This window comes from Staurois parvus, unplaced genomic scaffold, assembly GCF_062004578.1.
Source record: "Staurois parvus isolate SC_StPar_1 unplaced genomic scaffold, SC_StPar_1.0 ptg000293l, whole genome shotgun sequence".
In the NCBI taxonomy this organism is placed as follows: domain Eukaryota; kingdom Metazoa; phylum Chordata; class Amphibia; order Anura; family Ranidae; genus Staurois; species Staurois parvus.
Window position 1 is genome coordinate 90,334 of NW_028318089.1, and position 18,572 is coordinate 108,905.

The 18,572-nt window shown below is 42.4% G+C and overlaps 1 protein-coding gene across 1 annotated transcript in view; it reads left to right on the plus strand.

The window, feature by feature from the left end:
- Positions 1–1,437: 1,437 nt before the first annotated feature.
- Positions 1,438–18,572, plus strand: part of UBALD2 (UBA like domain containing 2) — a 40,745-nt gene continuing 23,610 nt past the window's right edge. Inside the window, exons 1-2 of the mRNA XM_089682633.1 lie at positions 1,438–1,636; positions 13,244–13,306. Coding sequence (XP_089538759.1) covers positions 1,517–1,636; positions 13,244–13,306 — 183 coding nt within the window. The 5' untranslated portion in view covers positions 1,438–1,516. The remainder of the gene's footprint in view (positions 1,637–13,243; positions 13,307–18,572) is intronic.

Genomic DNA, 18,572 nt, shown 5'->3' on the forward strand with positions numbered 1-18,572 from the left:
ATCAGTAAAAAAAAATGTCATCACCCTCCACAAATAGTAGTGTCACTATGGTGACACTGTACTGCTAGGGTGACAGTATGTTAAAACACAAAAAATATATATAATATATATAAAAAAAATTTTAAAAACATTTTTTGAAAAAAATTTGATTTTTTTAATTTACCAAAAACATAGCTAAATATATTTCGGCCAAGATTTATGAATAAAGATTTGCAAAATTTTAAAAGAATTTTTTTTCCCCAAATTTGTGGTCTTTTTCATTTATATAGCAAAAAGATAAAAATCCCAGTGGTGAATAAATACCACAAAAAGAAAGTTTTAACGGGCTCAAAAAAACAAAAAAATGTCACATGCATACAGTGTTGCATGACCGCACAATTGTGAAAGCGTGATAGCACTGAAAGCTGAAAATTGTCCTGGGCAGGAAGGGGGTAAAAGTGTCCGGACCAGGGGTGGACTGACAACTCATGGGGCCCCCAGGCAATAGGGGATCATGGGGCCCCTGTGTCCTTGCCCAAACTCAAAAAAGCCTATGAAAAAAAGGTACCAGGGGCATCTCATGGGGCCCCCTGACCCCGGGCCCTCGGGCAGTGCCCGAGTTTATAAATGGTCAGTCCGCCCCTGGTCCGGACTTGAAGTGGTTAAATGGGAGCAAATCGCAGCAGGCTGCAATCGCATTGGGCATGAAGCATGTGTCACCCCGGCTCGCCCACTTAGCTCTCTCTCTCGCCTTGTGGCAGTCCCGGACGCCGGCACCTGATTTCACACCCTGGCTTCACACCCTCAAATAGTGAAGCCGTGTCCTCCTCCATGCCAGTCTGAAGGGTCTGTCCTGTAGACACACAGGAGGGGAGTTGCTGTCTCTGGTGTCATGTATGCGGAGCTGGGCCCTACGTATCAGCCAGGCAGGCCAGCATGTGGTGTGCAGGCGGTGAGTGCCCCTCCGGCGGTCATGTACGCGGAGCTGTGGCCTTGCCGGTGCTGTGAAGGCGGTAAGTGCTCCTCTCCCCCACACACGCAGCGCCTCCTCCGCCTCTCACCCTGACAAAGTCCTCAATGAACTTGGCCACATTTCCCTGTTGTCACATACGGGCACCCGGCGACCAATCACACGACTCCCTTCCTCAAAGCCTTGTGTTCAAACTCCCCGGCAAGAGCCAATCGGCAGCGTCCCGGCCCCCTCGGCTCTCCCTGTCCAATCATCGCCCCGCAGGACCATCGCTGCGCCCGTCAACACAAACCGCCGTCCTATCCGCACGGTCCAAAACATCAAGGTGGGCGGGCCCAACCATGGAAAGGAACCCTTCGCCAATGGCAGAGAGCGGACTGCCAAAACAAGACCGGCGGACCAATGCCCGTGCGAATCACGGGGCGCAGCGGCGTAGACGGACGGCGGAGCGGGCCAATGACGGCTCGCAGCGTTCGGCCAAGCCCGCCCTCCGGTGGGTGACGCGCCGGGTCTTGTGGTGGAGGACATAACGAGGCGGCCGGGTGGGAGTGCGGAGTGGCGTCCGGGATGTCGGTGAATATGGAGGAACTGCGGCACCAGGTGATGATTAATCAGTTCGTGCTGGCGGCGGGCTGTGCGGCGGACCAGGCCAAGCAGCTCCTGCAGGCGGCACACTGGCAGTTCGAGGTGAGACAGCGGGAGCACACCATGTTTACACACACACCCTTCACTGTGTACACAGAGCACGCTTCCAGCCTGCACACGCCGAGCCTGCTCGTTTATTTATAGACAAGGAGCTGCATGGAGGCGGTCATGTGACCACTGAATGGACGATCCCATCCAAACTACACTGCCGTGCTCATGATTCCATCTCTATTCATTCCGGATACACATGACACCTTGTATAATGAAGCTTTATTCCTAAAGGACACCTGTCATGAGGAAAAAAAAACATGCTCTCCTCATGGGGTGACACCCTCTGCTGACATTAACTTGGCAGAAAAAAAAATGCATCCTCTCACCCTGTGTCACCAATCCCTGTTCTATTGAAGAGCCACGCTGCCAGGAAAATTCTGATGTCCGCACACTTCTGGATGCCCACTCCCCCACTGAGTGCAATGGTTTCTCTTTCTGCCACCTACGCCAAAGCCAGTGTAGTGATGCAAGGGAAGACGGATCGAACTACAGAGCGCAGGTGGGGGAGACTGGAGATCTGACACTCCAGGAAGTGTCAAAAGTTAGATTCTTCTGCAGAGTGGCGGTGGGGAGCAGGTAAGTATAATACCTAGTACACGCGATGAGAAAATCTAATGCAGAAACCGTTTTCAGAGAGATCGTTAGTACACAGCTTTCGAAAACCGATCACAACAGTTCATGTGAAGTTTTCCAAAGGGACAAGCACAAACATTTTTCTTGTGAGATAACCGAACTCATTAATGATTTAATTAGTACAGCATTCATCCGTACAAAAAAAAAAGACAGTACATGCTTGGAAATGAAAGAATACATTACATCATCGCGGGATGTTTTATTCTGTTTTACGAGAATTTTCGTAACTTTAGTAATCTATTCAGTTTTGATCGTCTAGCAGCCAAAAAAAGGGCAATCATTCGGCGATATTCTCATCGTGTAATAGGCCTTTGGGCTCATTTACACCATAGGCTTGAATCACAATGATAGTCCACCAGTTTGAGGATCCTTGTTTATTTATTTCAGGTATTTATATGGCCTCGTCAATTTACGCAGCACTTTACATATATATTGTACATTCACTTCAGTCCCTAACCCTCAAGGGGCATACAATCTAAGGTCCCTATATATTGTACATTCACATCAGTCCCTAACCCTCAAGGGGCGTACAATCTAAGGCCCTAACTTACATTCAGACATACACATACTAGGGACAATTTAGACAGGAGCCAATTAACCTACCAGAATGTCTTTGGAGTGTGGGAGGAAACCGGAGTACCCAGAGGAAGCCCACACAGGCACAGGGAGAACATGCAAACTCCAGGCAGGTGGTGCCACGGTTGGGATATTTGACTTATTGGCGCTGACGGTATGCAAATATGTGGCCACTTGGTGGCTGGGCCTTGACGCTGACAGGCCGCATATTTGCGTAACCATTATAAACAAACGCATGCCAGGCGCGCCCACCCTACGTGCTCCCAGCACATTTACGCCTCACACTAGTAGCAGTTGGGAGCTTTCCGATCATGTGACTGCTGTGAAAGCCAGTCATTGCGGTCTCATAGCCCTAAACCCCTCCCGGCATCAAAAACCCCTTTAGGCTGCATTCACACTTCAGCATTTTGAAGCTCGAAGCACCAAAAAAGCTCAAACTAAATCAAATCAATTGTTCTCTATGTTGCCTGTTCACACTTGATCACATGAACAGGCACCATAGAGAACTGATTTTTTCTTTTTTTTAAGTTTTTGAGTGTTTTTAGAGCCTCAAGCTACAAAACGCTGAAGTGTGAATACAGCCTAAAGGGCTGGGAGGTGCTGACGCAAAGGGGTTAAAAAAAGACAGTTATTTTAAGTTGAGTCCAGTGCTGCTGTAGTCACATGACTAAAATAGATACGTATCCTTGTGTTAAAGCTTTGTGATTCGAGGCTCAATGCAACGGTAGATCCTGGTTTTCCATGTGCCCTGCTCCTAGCGCAATGCATGACACCACATAAAAACTGCAGCATGTCTGCTCATTACACAGGCTTGAATGAAGTGACAGTTTGGAGAGTGAAAACGTAAACGATGCGATGTGTTGTAACAATGCATGCATCGCACCGCCCCCTATGCATGACACACCAGCCATGTTCGATTTAGCTCCTAGGCTGGTATGAATGAGACCTTAAAGCTATACTTTGGACACAAAAACTTGAATTGAAATATTGCTCATCATTAGTTGCAGAGGATATGAATCCACTTTGTGTCCACCACAAGTCTTTGCAAACCCAGATATTACCTCGTAAGATTAGCAGTGACATCATCACTGTGCTGCATATAATTTGTACAGACAGCAGAGCTGTGGAAGGGGCCCAGCACACCAGACTCCTTGCACATGAGTGGTCTTTATTACAGGAAGCTCCTGCGCAGAGGTAAAGCTTCACATTGGAATACTGCACAGATCTGGAATTAAAAAAAAAAAATCTTCCTGTGGTAAGTACCCTGTGATGCTCTAGATCAGATCTAAAAAAAATTTGGAGGAAAAAAAAAAGCCCCTACCTAATTCCCTTTTCTCCCTAATGCTGATCTGTTTTGCAATCCCAATGGTCACCACCTCCCTTTGGTTCCTCTGCTAAAGGAGATCTGTACTTGTACTAGTTATCCTTCAAGGTGAACCCCCTCCCCCCACACACACACATTTCATACTCGCCTGTCCATATTCCTGCATGATCCAAGCCATGCAGGCCATTGGGAGCCCCACAGACACTGCTGTAAACTCTCTGGCTGGTCTTTCTCCAGCACGTGTATCAGATATCCGAATTATTCCTATGGAGAGGATGGCTGACATGGGGGCACACAATAGACAAGAAGCATAGTTGTCCCTTTAAGCTGACCATACACGATACATCCTTATTTTACGATCCCAACCATGGCACCACCTGCCTGGAGTTTGCATGTTCTCCCTGTGCCTGCGTGGGTTTCCTCCAGGTACTCCAGTTTCCTTCCACATGCCAAAGACATGCTGGTAGGTTAATTGGATCCTGTCTAAATTGGCCCTAGTCTGTGTATGTATGAATGTGAGTTAGGGACCTTAGATTGTACACCCCTTGAGGGTTAGGGACTGATGTGAATGTACAATATATAAATGTAAAGTGCTGCGTAAATTGACGGCGCTATATAAGTACCTGAAATAAATAAATCTTCTTTAGATCTAATAACAGCTGTGTAGTGCAAGGATCTTCCAGAAACGAAAATCTTAGGCAGGGCCTCGTGTTGCATACATGTGGTATATCTAACCGAGATTGCACAGAGATTGCTTAGGTGGACCTGCATGTTACATAGCCTTGGTACAGCTAAACATCATACAGTTGCATTGAATTGTGTACAGCCAGCTTTAGGATGGACTAGATCTGTGTGAGTGGGGGCTCTGATTGGCTGCTCAGGTAGAAGATGCTTTCATTGTCCATGGGTGATGGATGCTGATGCTCTGGTGGACCCTGCTCCAAAGGTAAGTATTGGGGGAGTGCTGGCAGCCCTGAGAATGATAAGAAGGCCTAAGGTCAGCCTTCAGCTTTATTTGTTACAGGTACTTGTATAGAGCTGTCAATTTTCAGTTCTTTTACATTCACGTCAGTCCCTGCTCTCAAGGAGCTTACAATCTAAGGTCCCCAACTCACATTCATACATACATATCCTAGGGACAATTAACCTACCAGCATGTCTTTGGAGTGTGAGAGGAAACTGGACTACCCGGAGGAAACCCACATAAGCACAGGGAAAACATGCAAACTCCAGGCAGGTAGTGCCGTGGTTGGGATTTGAACTAACAGCCCTAATGCTGCTAAGCAAGAGTGCTAACCACTTGGCCTCTGCACTGCCCAGAGGACCACTTGCTTTTGTCACGTCTCCTGCTTGCTGTAGACCCTGCGAAGATTCATTGGGGGGAAAAGGGACTTTGTCCTGAAAGTCAATTCTTGCATTCTGTTATGCACAACAGAATTGTGGTGGTACATATATGCCACAATATTTGTGTTGTGGTGGTACGTATATATGCCCCAATATATGTGTTGCGGTGGTATATATATGCCCCAATATATGTGTTGCGGTGGTATATATATGCCCCAATATATGTGTTGCGGTGGTACGTGTATATATGACCCAATATATGTGTTGCGGTGGTACGTATATGCCCCAATATATCTGTTGCGGTGGTAGGTATATGCCCCAATATATGTGTTGCGGTGGTACGTATATGCCCCAATATATGTGTTGCGGTGGTATATATATGCCCCAATATATGTGTTGCGGTGGTATATATATGCCCCAATATATGTGTTGCGGTGGTACGTGTATATATGACCCAATATATGTGTTGCGGTGGTACGTATATGCCCCAATATATCTGTTGCGGTGGTACGTATATCCCCCAATATATCTGTTGCGGTGGTAGGTATATGCCCCAATATATGTGTTGCGGTGGTACGTATATGCCCCAATATATGTGTTGCGGTGGTACGTATATGCCCCAATATATCTGTTGTGGTGGTATGTATATGCCCCAATATATCTGTTGCGGTGGTATGTATATGCCCCATTATATGTGTTGCGGTGGTACGTATATGCCCCAATATATCTGTTGCGGTGGTACGTATATGCCCCAATATATCTGTTGCGGTGGTACGTATATGCCCCATTATATCTGTTGCGGTGGTACGTATATGCCCCATTATATCTGTTGCGGTGGTACGTATATGCCCCAATATATCTGTTGCGGTGGTACGTATATGCCCCAATATATCTGTTGCGGTGGTACGTATATGCCCCATTATATCTGTTGCGGTGGTACGTATATGCCCCATTATATCTGTTGCGGTGGTACGTATATGCCCCAATATATCTGTTGCGGTGGTACGTATATGCCCCAATATATCTGTTGCGGTGGTACGTATATGCCCCAAACCTGGAAGTACCTGTGCCAGCATGAGCAATGATGGTAAGTTTTTTTTTTTTTTTTTTTTTCCCCCCCCTTAAGGCAGTGGAACTCGTAACAACCACTCAGAAGCCAGATCAGTGCAGTATTTACTCTGATTGGTTTCCATAAATTACTGGAAGTAAAAATTTAAAGGATAGGTTCACCTTCGGGTACATGTTACATTCTCCACCCGTTTTTAGGGTGGAACCTATAACATGTTCCCACTCCTGCAGCGGCTTGGTGATCTGAGCCCCCAGTGTGACAGCAGCACGGGGAGAAGTTCCCTGTACTAGCTGTCACTTATTGAAAAAGAGCGTGCAGCCGTGCGTGGCTCCTCACATGGCTGCGTCATTCATTCAGAGTTCTGTGAATGAATCGACTACAAGTACCAACATTCTTTGCGGATGTCAGCTTGTAGTTCTCAATGAACTACAATGGTGCCGTTGAGCTCTCTGTTAGTTCATTGATTCTTCCTGGCAGTGTGAATACGGTCTGCCTGTACAAGGTACGAGCAGACCGCATACGCAGAGAGAGAGTCCTGCATGGCACCAGTGATCTGCTGATCATTGGTGCAAGGCTTTGCAGGCTCCTAAATATAAAAATAGTAAATGCACAATTTTTTCTCCTACAAAAAATGTACATAATGTTTTTTTTTTGAAAGGTGAACTTATCCTTTTGATGAGTCCCGACAACTAAAAGTTGGTCGAACTTGTATTATTCTCTCTGCAATTCTAGGATGAGAAAACCAGCCTGTGTCTAAAGGGTGCAAGCTGTCCCCCCTAATATGTAACCACTGACCCTACGTTTACTATACTTTGCACCCAGAGCCCAGATCCAATTGAAGGAGGAAAGGTCACCAGCGAGAAGGTCTTGCTGCTGGTTTAGTCTCTGAACTGGTCATTCAGAACGGCATGTGCATGTGAAATGGAGACTTTTGTCATCTGTTTATGTGGTATAAATCTAGATTAGAAAACATTAGTAGAAGCCTGTAATCTTAGAGGGATAAGTCACAGTCTTTGCAGGAAGGCCGTCATCTGTCTATGTGAAGGCCTGGCCATGCTGCAAAGTCTACAAATCAGAGTGACTGTTGATTTTCATTTTGATTCTTTAGGGGTTTTAATGCAATAAACAATGTCTGCTATTCCATGATCGTCTTCTTATGTTGGCTATGTGCGGGGCATGTTGTCGGGGATTCATGTGCATGATGATGCACCGCACACTTCACGTGGCCTGCTCATAAACTAAACAATAGACCTAAAATGAGTTGTTATTGATGGCAGACACCCACACAAGATCTATCTAATAGATTGAACAATGCATATACCTTTTTATCATTTCACTGCCGGTGTTTATGTACAAACAGGCCTAGGCAGTGTAGTACCACAGCATGTTTTCACATACATGATCATGATAAATCAGATGTGCACAGAAACGTTTGGAATCCACGTATTGTCGAATCCTGGATTGTCACAAGCATGTATCAAAGTGCACATGAATTTAAAGATATGGCAGTGTATTAAGCTGGTATGCATCATGTCCTTGGTCTTTGTTTCTGCAACCTGCAAATAATGTCCACCATCAGGAGGTCTCCTGTCATATTCGGGTTAGTAGTAGAAATGTTTATGGGGGATCTAAATAGCTTGGCTTGGTGTTTGTCTACTGACACTTTAGCGAGATCCTATAGGAGCAGTGGGGGGGTTTGGAGCCCACAACGTCTATTTATAAACTCCGTAATTGTATCTCTCATATACTTGTATGAGCTCAAGGACTAGAATATAACCACACTGGACATGTGTGGCTTGAGGCAAGGGGTTGCTGTAAATACCCCCCAATAAAAAAAGGGATGCTAAAATAGTTTAATCATCTGGCTGCTAATTTGACAAAGGATCATGAAAACCTTTGTAGTCACCCATGCTGTAAGTCCTGCGCTTAAATGTTGATGCATTGAGGAAACGGGGAAATATTTCAGATGAGTGTACAATTTTGTTACAACATTCTATAAACCAGCCTTCACCAATAATAAATCCACATCAAATCCTCAAAAGAAGACTTGGTCAGAAAAAAACTACCTTAAATTAATTGTCTATATTATGCAGGATTTATCTTTTTTTTTTTTTTTTTCTTTTTTTTCTTTTTCTTTTTTCCTTAATTTGTGTATTTTACTCTTTCTTAATCGCCTTAATGCAAGTGACAATAAATTTTAATGTATACCCAAGACACAAAAATCTTAACTATAACACTGGAGCGCCTCTATAAATAAGATGGAAACCCTGCATGTGTTTGCAAACGGTATTTAGTAGGCATGGGGTGTCGTATGCTTTTTATGGAGAACCCTTGCAAGCCAACATTTTGCTTCTTTGTAAATTTTCATGTTTGTGCATGGGATTAAATTATTGTCATAATGTAAAAAAAACAAACCAAACTTTGTGGCATTTTGCGCTTTGCATGTATCTACGTTTTGAATGAGAGTGTTGCGTCTTGTGTTTGGGTTTTATTGTGAATCCCGCAGTGTGGCTCTGAGCACCTGAAAGGGTTAATCTTCATTGTTATTGTTGTCAGTTTTGTCCCCGCCTTGTTCTGCTGCACACACTGGCACACATACATATACACAGACCAGCTTTACTGGTCTTCACGCTTATTTCCTATCCTGTGCATGTGTGTTGTTTTTGTGGGGTTTTTTGTTTTTGTTTCTTTGATATCTGTTAACTATAATTGACCCCCTTCTCTTTTTTTTTTTTTTTTCCAAGGGATATTTGTCTTTTGTTTGCTAGAATAATGGGAAGGGGAAAGTGACAGGAATCTTTGTCCTTTTTGCTTCTATATGTTCAGCATATACTTCACACTAGTGTAGTATGGAGACACATTGTTAGCTGGCTCTTAATAAAAAAAAAAAAAAAAAACTGATTTATAAAATGTTTTTTTTTTTTTTTTTTACAAAAAAACAGAAACCCTTTTTCTTTCATTAGCTGACATGACTATTTTGAAGAGTAAGGAATTTGAGGTCTTCATGTTTGTGTATGCGATTGTAAACAAACTGTACATTCCTAAGCACTAGCTATGTTTTTTTCCCATTCTGATTATTAAGCAATCACGTCTGCACAAAGCTGCTAAACTGCAGACATGCTTGATTAGGACAAAGAGATCCCGTCAACAAGTCGCTGTAATCCCAGGTTGATGGATATCCCCAGTTTTCTGCATTTAAATACATACCTTGGTCCTTTTTTTTTTTTATTTTTTTTTAATCCTCTTTTGGGCAGTAAAAGCAGCTTGGCATATTTCATTGTCCTGTCTCTACATTGATCTGTGCATGGAGTAATTGATGTTGATTAAACTTGAATTTTTTTTCCACTTTTTCTTTTTTCTTTAAAAAAAATGTAGATTATAGTGTGGTGTGTGTGTGTGGTTTTTTTTTTTTTTTCTTTTCTTTTTTCTTTTTTCTTTATACCATAGCTTATTAGCTTGCCTAAATGAGGTTGGTACAAACTGCAGTAGGACAAACTACTCCTGTTGGCTTCTGATACCTTTTTAGCAGTGTCCTGCCATGCCTGATGGCACTACAGGAAATCACAGAAGCATAAACAGGCCAGAAATGCAGGTAATCCAATCGGATACCTGAAAAGCAGGAGCATATGTCTAACGCCAAATGTTGGAAATAAATGTGATCTGTTTACACTGTAGGCAATCGCATTTATTTAAACTTTTTTGTTTTCTTTTCTTTTTTTTTTTTTTTTTTTTACAATACAATATATTTGTCATATAATGTAGTGCATTTAACTCATACCACCTATGTATGTTATGGCTGCTGCTAAATGCTTTATCTTTTGAAGCCATATTTAAATCTGTTTGTATTGTCTTTCTGGTTTTGTGATGTCACTACCTAAACACAGATGTGATGTTTCCTGCTTTCTCTAAACCAAACCTGCATTTAGTGAATGGCTTTTTTAAAACTAGCTGTTGTACAGACCATTTGTTGTTATTTTTGAATTGAAAAAAGGACCAGATTTCCCTATTCACATATTTGATGTGGATGGGGGAATTCTTCTCGCTGAGTCTTTTCTGACAGCATGGAGCTTCATCCGCCGTCAGAATACATTGATCAGCGCTGCTGACTTTAGCCGGTTGCAATGATTGATTGGGGAAAATCTAATGTATAAAAGTCGATCGGTAGTCTGCCCGTATATGGATCAAAATTCAGCCATTCCTGCTGAACAAGTCGAATTTCGATCATGTATGACCACTTTTACATGCACAGCTAAAGGTGTACATCCCTCTGTTCATTCCTCAGATTGTGACCGGTTACTAGAGAAACTTTACAATGCCAAAAAACCTTCACACCAGTCTGGTCAGAGAAGAGCTTATAATCTGCTGCCCCCTTTAAGTTATGCACACTAATGCAGTTTGGTCAGACTCATAAGCTGCTTAATGGCAAAACATTATTTAAAGTTTTGGATAGAATAGGAAATGATTAAAGTGATATTAAAGGCATCCCTCTGTACTGTCTGTCCTTATGTTGTAAAGCTCTGTGTAAACTGCTGGCGCTATATAAATCTTATATTATAATATAATTCTTTAAAGAGAAAAAAATGTCATACGCTCCTCCTCTGTTTAATGGTTTTGCACAGAGCAGCCCCGATCCTCCTCTTCTCAGGTTCCCCACTGGCACTCCTGGCCCCTCCCTCCTGCCAAGTGCCCCCACAGCAAGCAGCTTGCTATGGTGTTACCCCAGCAGGCTCACTCCTTTAGCTTCTCCTCTGCGTGTCCATTCACACACACACAACCCTGGCTCGGCCCTGCCCCTTCTCTCTCTTCATTGGCTCACTGGCTGCGATTGACAGCAGCAAGAACCAAAGCGAAGTGAGTCACCGGAGAGCTGAGGCTCTCGTGCACATCGCTGGATTGCAGTGGGGCTCAGGTAAGTATTAGGTGGGGGGGGCTGCTGCACACAGGTTTTTTTGCCTTCATGCATGAGGGTATAAAACCTTGAGCCTTTACAACCACGTTGATAGTGCTATTAAACCCAATAAAACAAATCTGTATTAAATTGTAGCTTGCTAATTGTTGCACGTGGTGGCTGCATTCGTTTTTTTTTCCTTTTTTTTTTTTTTTTTTTGTGTGTGTTTTTAATAGCATTTTACCCACTCCTTCCTTTTTACTCCATATTATTTTTTTTTTTTTTTTTTTTTGCTGTCTGTGTCCCATTTTCATTTTCTTACTTGACACAACAGGAAGGAAAAGGTAATTCGCTTCTAGACAGTTCTCACTGGAACAAGTGTCCCCATTGGGAGATTTCAACTCTGTTCCTGTCCCATGGACAACTCAGAACTGTGACTTACCTCCTTGCTTTCAGCCCCAGCGAAAATGTTTTCCAGGACAAGCAGGATGGGTCTCCTTGCAGGTATAAAAACTGGACTCGTGGTTTAAACCAGTTTCTTAACCAGGGTTCCTCCCAAAGGTTGCTAGGGGTTCCTTGAGCAATTACTGCTTCTCAGAGAAGTTCCCACTGACAGCTTTTGATCTTTCTAGCTGTCTATAAGGGGGTAATTCTTCCCAGTGATCACACGTGTAAGAGGCATTCTTCCCACTGACCCTCACACAAGTATCATAAGTTGTAGATATAGTTATTTTTAGCAGGGGTTCCGTGAGACTGGAAAGTTTCATTTCAAGGGTTCCTCTGTTGAAACGGTTGAGAGTCTGGTTTACACCCTTCTCTACTCTATCCATACAAATGTTAAAAATGACGTTTTAGACTCACGTGCACCTGTTGGGTGTTCTGCACACGGATGGTTTGGATCATACAGTTTAAAAAACAGGGGGTTTGGGGCCCCTGGGAGGCACAGCTGTAGCCCTCTGTCAGCAGCCTGTCCCCATCAATGACAGGCTGAAATACAATGGCTGGATGCTGTTCTGAGTCCAGAGATTCTGCGTTTTAGGCATACAGCCATAATTGTGTATGGCCCTAAATGCGAGTACTGCTTGGAATATTGTACAGCCGCTGCATATTTCTGCCCGTCGTTGATTTTGACAGGCTACTAGCAGCGGTGGCTGTATGCTGCACCTGTGCCTCCGGTTGCCCAAAAACACTGGGATTTGACATTGACAGCCAATCCACCCATGTACATCAGGATGTTTTTGGGTTGTCATAGGAAACATGAGCACCTAGAGGTAACCTACTCAGAATAAACCCCCTACAGATATCCTGCTTGATAAAGTGAATTCTGACATCAAAACAACAAATGCTAGTTTGTGTCAGGTTGATGTTTTAAGTTGCATTCCCCCATCCTCTGGAACTCTCTACCCCAATTTATCAGACTATCGCCTACTCTGCTCACTTTTAGGCGATCTCTGAAAACCTATCTCTCCAGGGAAGTCTATCCTGCCCTCAGCTAATAATGGAATGTTCTATTAGTCCTACCAGTCCATCCCCCACAGTTATTACCTTTTTGTATCACTAGCCCCTCCCTCTTAGATTGTAAGCTCTCAGGAGCAGGGCCCCTCCGAACCCTCTTGTATTGAGCTGTTTTGTTGCTGTATTGTCTCCTGGTTAGCAAACTGTTGGCGCCATATAAATCCTGTTTTATAATTTGTGAGAGGCTTGAAAATCAAAGGCTAAACAAACTTTTTTTTTTTTTTTTTTTTTTTTTCCCTCTATATTTAGACTGCTCTCAGCACATTTTTCCAAGAATCTAATATCCCTAGTGCTCAACATCATCCACACATGGTGAGTCTGTCTTTTTATCTATTCCACTATTTACCACCCATGTCATCATTTTTGGAAACGTTTGAAGGGTTAATATGCTCGTGGAGGTCTCTGGCGTGGGTTGTCCCTAGTGTCAGGAATGTGTATTACAGAGCGGCTGTGTGATTCCAGTACTGTGCAACACATGTAAACACAGCTGAGCTGTGCGTGTAACCACCCAGCAAAATGGTCTCCAGGATAGTGTTTGTCTTAGGCTTAAGGGCGGTGATGTATATGTAGGATCATTTCCTTTTACATGTGTATGTATGTTGTACATTTTAGGAACCTGATTTTAGAAGACTTAATAGATGTGTAAAATACCTCCGCCTGATTCCCTTAAAGAAACCCTGTCACCAGCTAACTGAAAGCAGAAGGAAAGTCAGCTTTTTAATGACAGAAGAGACTACATATGTCAGCACTTGTGTACACTGAGCCATATAGCTCTGTGTATAATTTTGGCACAATTTGGCTTCAGGACAAGTAATTTTCCATGCGTGGGGTTTTATCATTTTGGTCCTGACCAGTCGAGCAGAAACCCTGGAGGAGGTGGAATTGCCAGCAATGGGGGAACACGGTCTTCACAGTGCTGGAGGGATCATTTATTTGCACATTTTAACTACAAGCTTGTAGGGGCCCAATTTAAAAAAAAAAAAAAAAAAAATTTTTGGCAGGGTGTATTTCTGATTTAAAGTAAATTTAACATATTCTGCAAAAATAAAAAAAACCTTAACCCTTCATTTATGCCAGTGAAAAAAAAAAATGCAGTACAGGCATATTTTATGTTTCATCCACAATCTCTTTAACCCATTTGCTGCTGTAACCTTTAAATTATTTTTGCTCACATGTTAAAATACACATGAAGATCACTTAAACCCCCCAAACATATATTTTGAAAGCAGAGATGCTGTAGAATACATTTGTTGGGAGTTCCAATTTTTTATGTCACGTGATAACTGTACTACTGTTTGTTAAATCTAGATTTTCAATAAATACACTTTAATTTTAGTACACACAAACACAGTATACTACTCCATTTGTTTGGTAAAATATATGACTAAAATGAGGTGAGCAAATAGATCACAAATATGGCATTCCTTTAAATTACTCCTACCCCAAAAATGGTGAAAATGACAGTACTCAAAATTGTTTATGGGGGACAATTAAGAGCCTTATCGATTTAGGTTCCATTCACGTGGGTGTAAATGCCAGTATAACATGAATGAGGGGTTTGTTTATGCGTGTGGAGCCGCCCAGAGCTGCTTGCCGGGAGCCAATGTTGGTGAACGGAGACACACTAGCTGTATGGAATATTCTGCACTGCTGACTGTGACCGGCATGCAGGGGTGGGTGCATGGACCCGAATGCACACTCTGTTTGGGCTTCACACCTGTCAAACTAGGCTGGACAGGCAAATCTGTACAGCCACTGCATTTCCATTTAATAAAATTGGCTGCCTGGATGCAGCAGGTGAAATATCAGAGTTGTTAAAGACTGCTCTTAGTCCGCACTAATGATCCTGCTGGCTCCCGATCCTGTGATTACTGTGACAGCCAATCACAATGGTTACAGGATTAGCTGATCCTTTGCACCCCAGGGGGAAGTCATACAGACCCTATTAAAGGGGTCTTAAACGTCCTTTTGCCATTTGTTTGTTGTAGCTGAGCCTGCCCCAGAATCTTTTGAGATTCAGGGTATTTTTGGCTCTGCCACTTTTAAGGAGGTCCTGTGCAGTGCTCCTCGAGGTAGGGATAGACATAAGAAAGAAAACAAAAAAAAACATTTTATTAGATTGGGAAAAGCTGTAAGATTTTTATTGCTGTCTGTCTTACTGTCCCCCCATTCCTCTAATTGCTTGCTCTGGGGTTACAAAGTTAAAAAGCAAGGGAGATATCTCAATGGAGATAAGGGGAGCAATGAAAAGATAATATACCCGCTAACCCTTTCTCACTTTTTTAGAACAAAGGGTAGAATTTGGCTATAATAGGGCTTTATGAATATGAAGTGGTTGGACCATGTACCATCATTCCACAGCGAGGTTCTGGAGGTCTCCTATCCTGACTATAATCTCATGGAAGAATGTTTCCAGGACCAATGAAGTTATTTGGAAGCAAGGAGTGCAGAACTGGCCACCTAATACAGTACATGATGTTTAGATTTTAAATAAGTAAACCTGTCACTAGAGAATTGTAGGGGTTGGTCTCTGTGTATTCCTGCTGGTTTAAACGTTTCGTTAATGGTAGAGGTCAGAGGATAATAACCAGACTTGTTCTAGCTTACAGGACGTACGCACTTGCTCAGGTAACCACTTTGTACAACAGTAGTGAGCAGATGGCTAATCTAAATGCACAACACTTCAAACCTTGAGCTGGATGGGTTACTACACCTACTGACCTGCTCTGTCCAACCTTGATTTATGCTGAAACACCTTACTGAACTCTGAGAAAATTGGGTGGGTGATTGTCCCACAAAGGTGTCATGATGTAACTGATAATGGTATTAACTTGTATGAAAATACATATTATTAGCATTGTAGAAGAAGTGGTGTAGGGTCGTTCTTGGCTTCAGATCATGTGGCTTTTTTTTTTTTGCTTTTTTTTTTTCTATTTGGTATTTTTGTAATCTGTATGATTACTCTACACATTGCATGAAGATCAGACGTTGTGTTCATGTGCGGTAAGAGTTTTCCAGTTTGCAACTGTCACATGCCCTGGGAAACCATTGGTATCTGAACATAATGCTTTTAGCATCCTCTGCTCCTAGGCAACTAGATACTGCAGGACGCTAATCTGTGGAGCTGGGCAGAGATGAGCAGTGATGGATGGGAAGATTTGTGGTTAACCATGATGCTATGCAGACATGCGCTTCTCCTACATCAGCATTTTTTGATTAGGACTGTAAAGGGCAGAAAGGTTACCATTCCTTCTGCATTTGCACTACCTGATTAGATGTACTACAAGGGGTGTTGAAATGACTGGACCGCCTATGTTCGTTCCACCTGATTAGAGGAACTACAAGGGGTGTTGAGATGACTGGACCTCCTACATTAGTTCCACCTGGTTAGAAGAACTACAAGGAGTATTGAGGTGACTGTCGTCCTACATAGTGCTACCTGATGAGAAGATACTACAAGGGGTGTGGAAATGATTGGACCTCCTACGTTAGTTCCATCTGATTAGAAGAACTACAAGGGGTCTTGAGATGACTGGACCTCCTACATTAGTTCCACCTGGTTAGAAGAACTACAAGGAGTATTGTGGTGACTGTCGTCCTACATAGTGCTACCTAATGAGAAGATACTACAAGGGGTGTGGAGATGATTGGACCTCCTACATTAGTTCCACCTGATTAGTAGAACTACAAGGGAAATTGAGGTGACTATTTTTCGTACATAGAGCTACCTGATTAGAAGAACTACAAAGAGTTTTAAGGTGACTGAATCTCTTACATTTTTACTACCAGATTAGAAGAACCACAAAGGGTGTTGAGGTGACTGGACCTCTTATATTTGCATTACATAATTAGAAAATCTAGAAGGGGCATTGAGGTGACTGTTCCGTCTACATTTGCACTGTTTGATAAGAAGTAGTGCAAGGGATGTTGCGGTGACTATTCCTCCTACATTAGCGCTACCTGATTAAAGGCACTACTGGGGGTATTGAAGTGACTACTATCCATCACTTCTGAATAGACCTACAAGGGGCATTGAGGTGACTGTTCCTCTTACACTAGCACTTGTTCCACTTACATTAGCACTATCTGATTAGAAGAATTACAGGACTATTTCTAGTTCTTACTTTATTTGTAGGCATCGTTCCTAAAATTTTTAAAACCTTGTGTGGAGTTTGCTGCTTTTTTCCAATGCAGGTGAACTTTCTTGTATTATCTTCAGGGCTTTTGTTTAACCATTAGCCGCCCGGCCAATGGCCGTTTGGCAGCTTCAAATGCGCTCCTGTATTCCGGGTGCACGCCATTTGGCGTGCTCCCGCACATGCGCAGTTTGCGGCACAGCAGAGCGGCGCAGCAGTGCGATCTGTCACGGGCCGTGCACCTCGGACACGGCCGATGACAGATCCGAGTACCGGCTCCCGTAGCTGGTACCATGTGACCTGCTGTGACCAATCACAGCAGGTCACATGATAGTTGTATACAATGGATGGCTTCATTCATGATGCCATCTATTGTATACTAGTGCCTAGCTGTGAATGGTCACAGCAGGTCACATGCACATGTCATGTGATTAGCTGTGACCAAATCACACTAAGCACAAAAAAAAAAAGAAAAAAAAAAGCTGAATGAATTGATTTCATTCAGCTAAATGCTTGCTTATAGCAAAGTAATTCTTTGCTATAAGCAAACTGTGTAAAAAAAAAAAAAAAAAATACTGATCACTCCCCCAAAGTAGTACAGTGTTACTATGGTAACATTGTACTACTTTGGTCATAGTAAAATATGAAAAAAAATCTTTAAAAAAATTAAATATAATAAAATAATTTAAAAAAATTAAAAAAATATATATATATATATTTTTTTTCATACTGTCACCAGTCAGTGTCCATGTTCACCGCCATGCCAGTTATATGAAGACGCTGTACTGCACTGGTGACAGTATGTAAAAAAAAAAAAAAATAGTGAAAATAATTTTTTTAATTTTTTCATTTTCCGAAAAATTATGACAAAAAAAATACAACTTCAAAAAACTCGCCATGCCTCTTATGAAGTACGTCGGACTGTCTACTTTGCAAAAAGGGGTCATTTGGGGGATATCTGTACTATTCTGACATTCTTGGACCTCAAGAAATTAGATTGGCTGTCAGTACTTCAGGATTGATCAATATTCAGATCTATACCATAGTTTGTGAACTCTATAACTTTCCTACAAACTAAAAAATACATCCTAATTTGGGTTATTTTCACCAAAGACATGTAGCAGAATACATCTCGGCCTAAATTTATGAAGAACAATTATTTATTTGTAAACTTTTATAACAGAAACAAAGAAAAATGTGGGGTTTTTTTCAAAATTTTTGGTCTTTTTTTGTTAATTTAGCAAAAAATAAAAACCCCAGCGGTGATTAAATACCACCAAAAGAAAGCTCTAGTTGTGTGAAGAAAATGATAAAATTTTAGTTTGGGTACAGTGTTGTATGACCGCGCAATTGTCATTCAAAGTGTGAGAGCGCTGAAACCTGAAAAATGGCCTGGGCAGGAAGGTGTAAAATCACACGGTATTGAAAGGTTTAAGGACAGT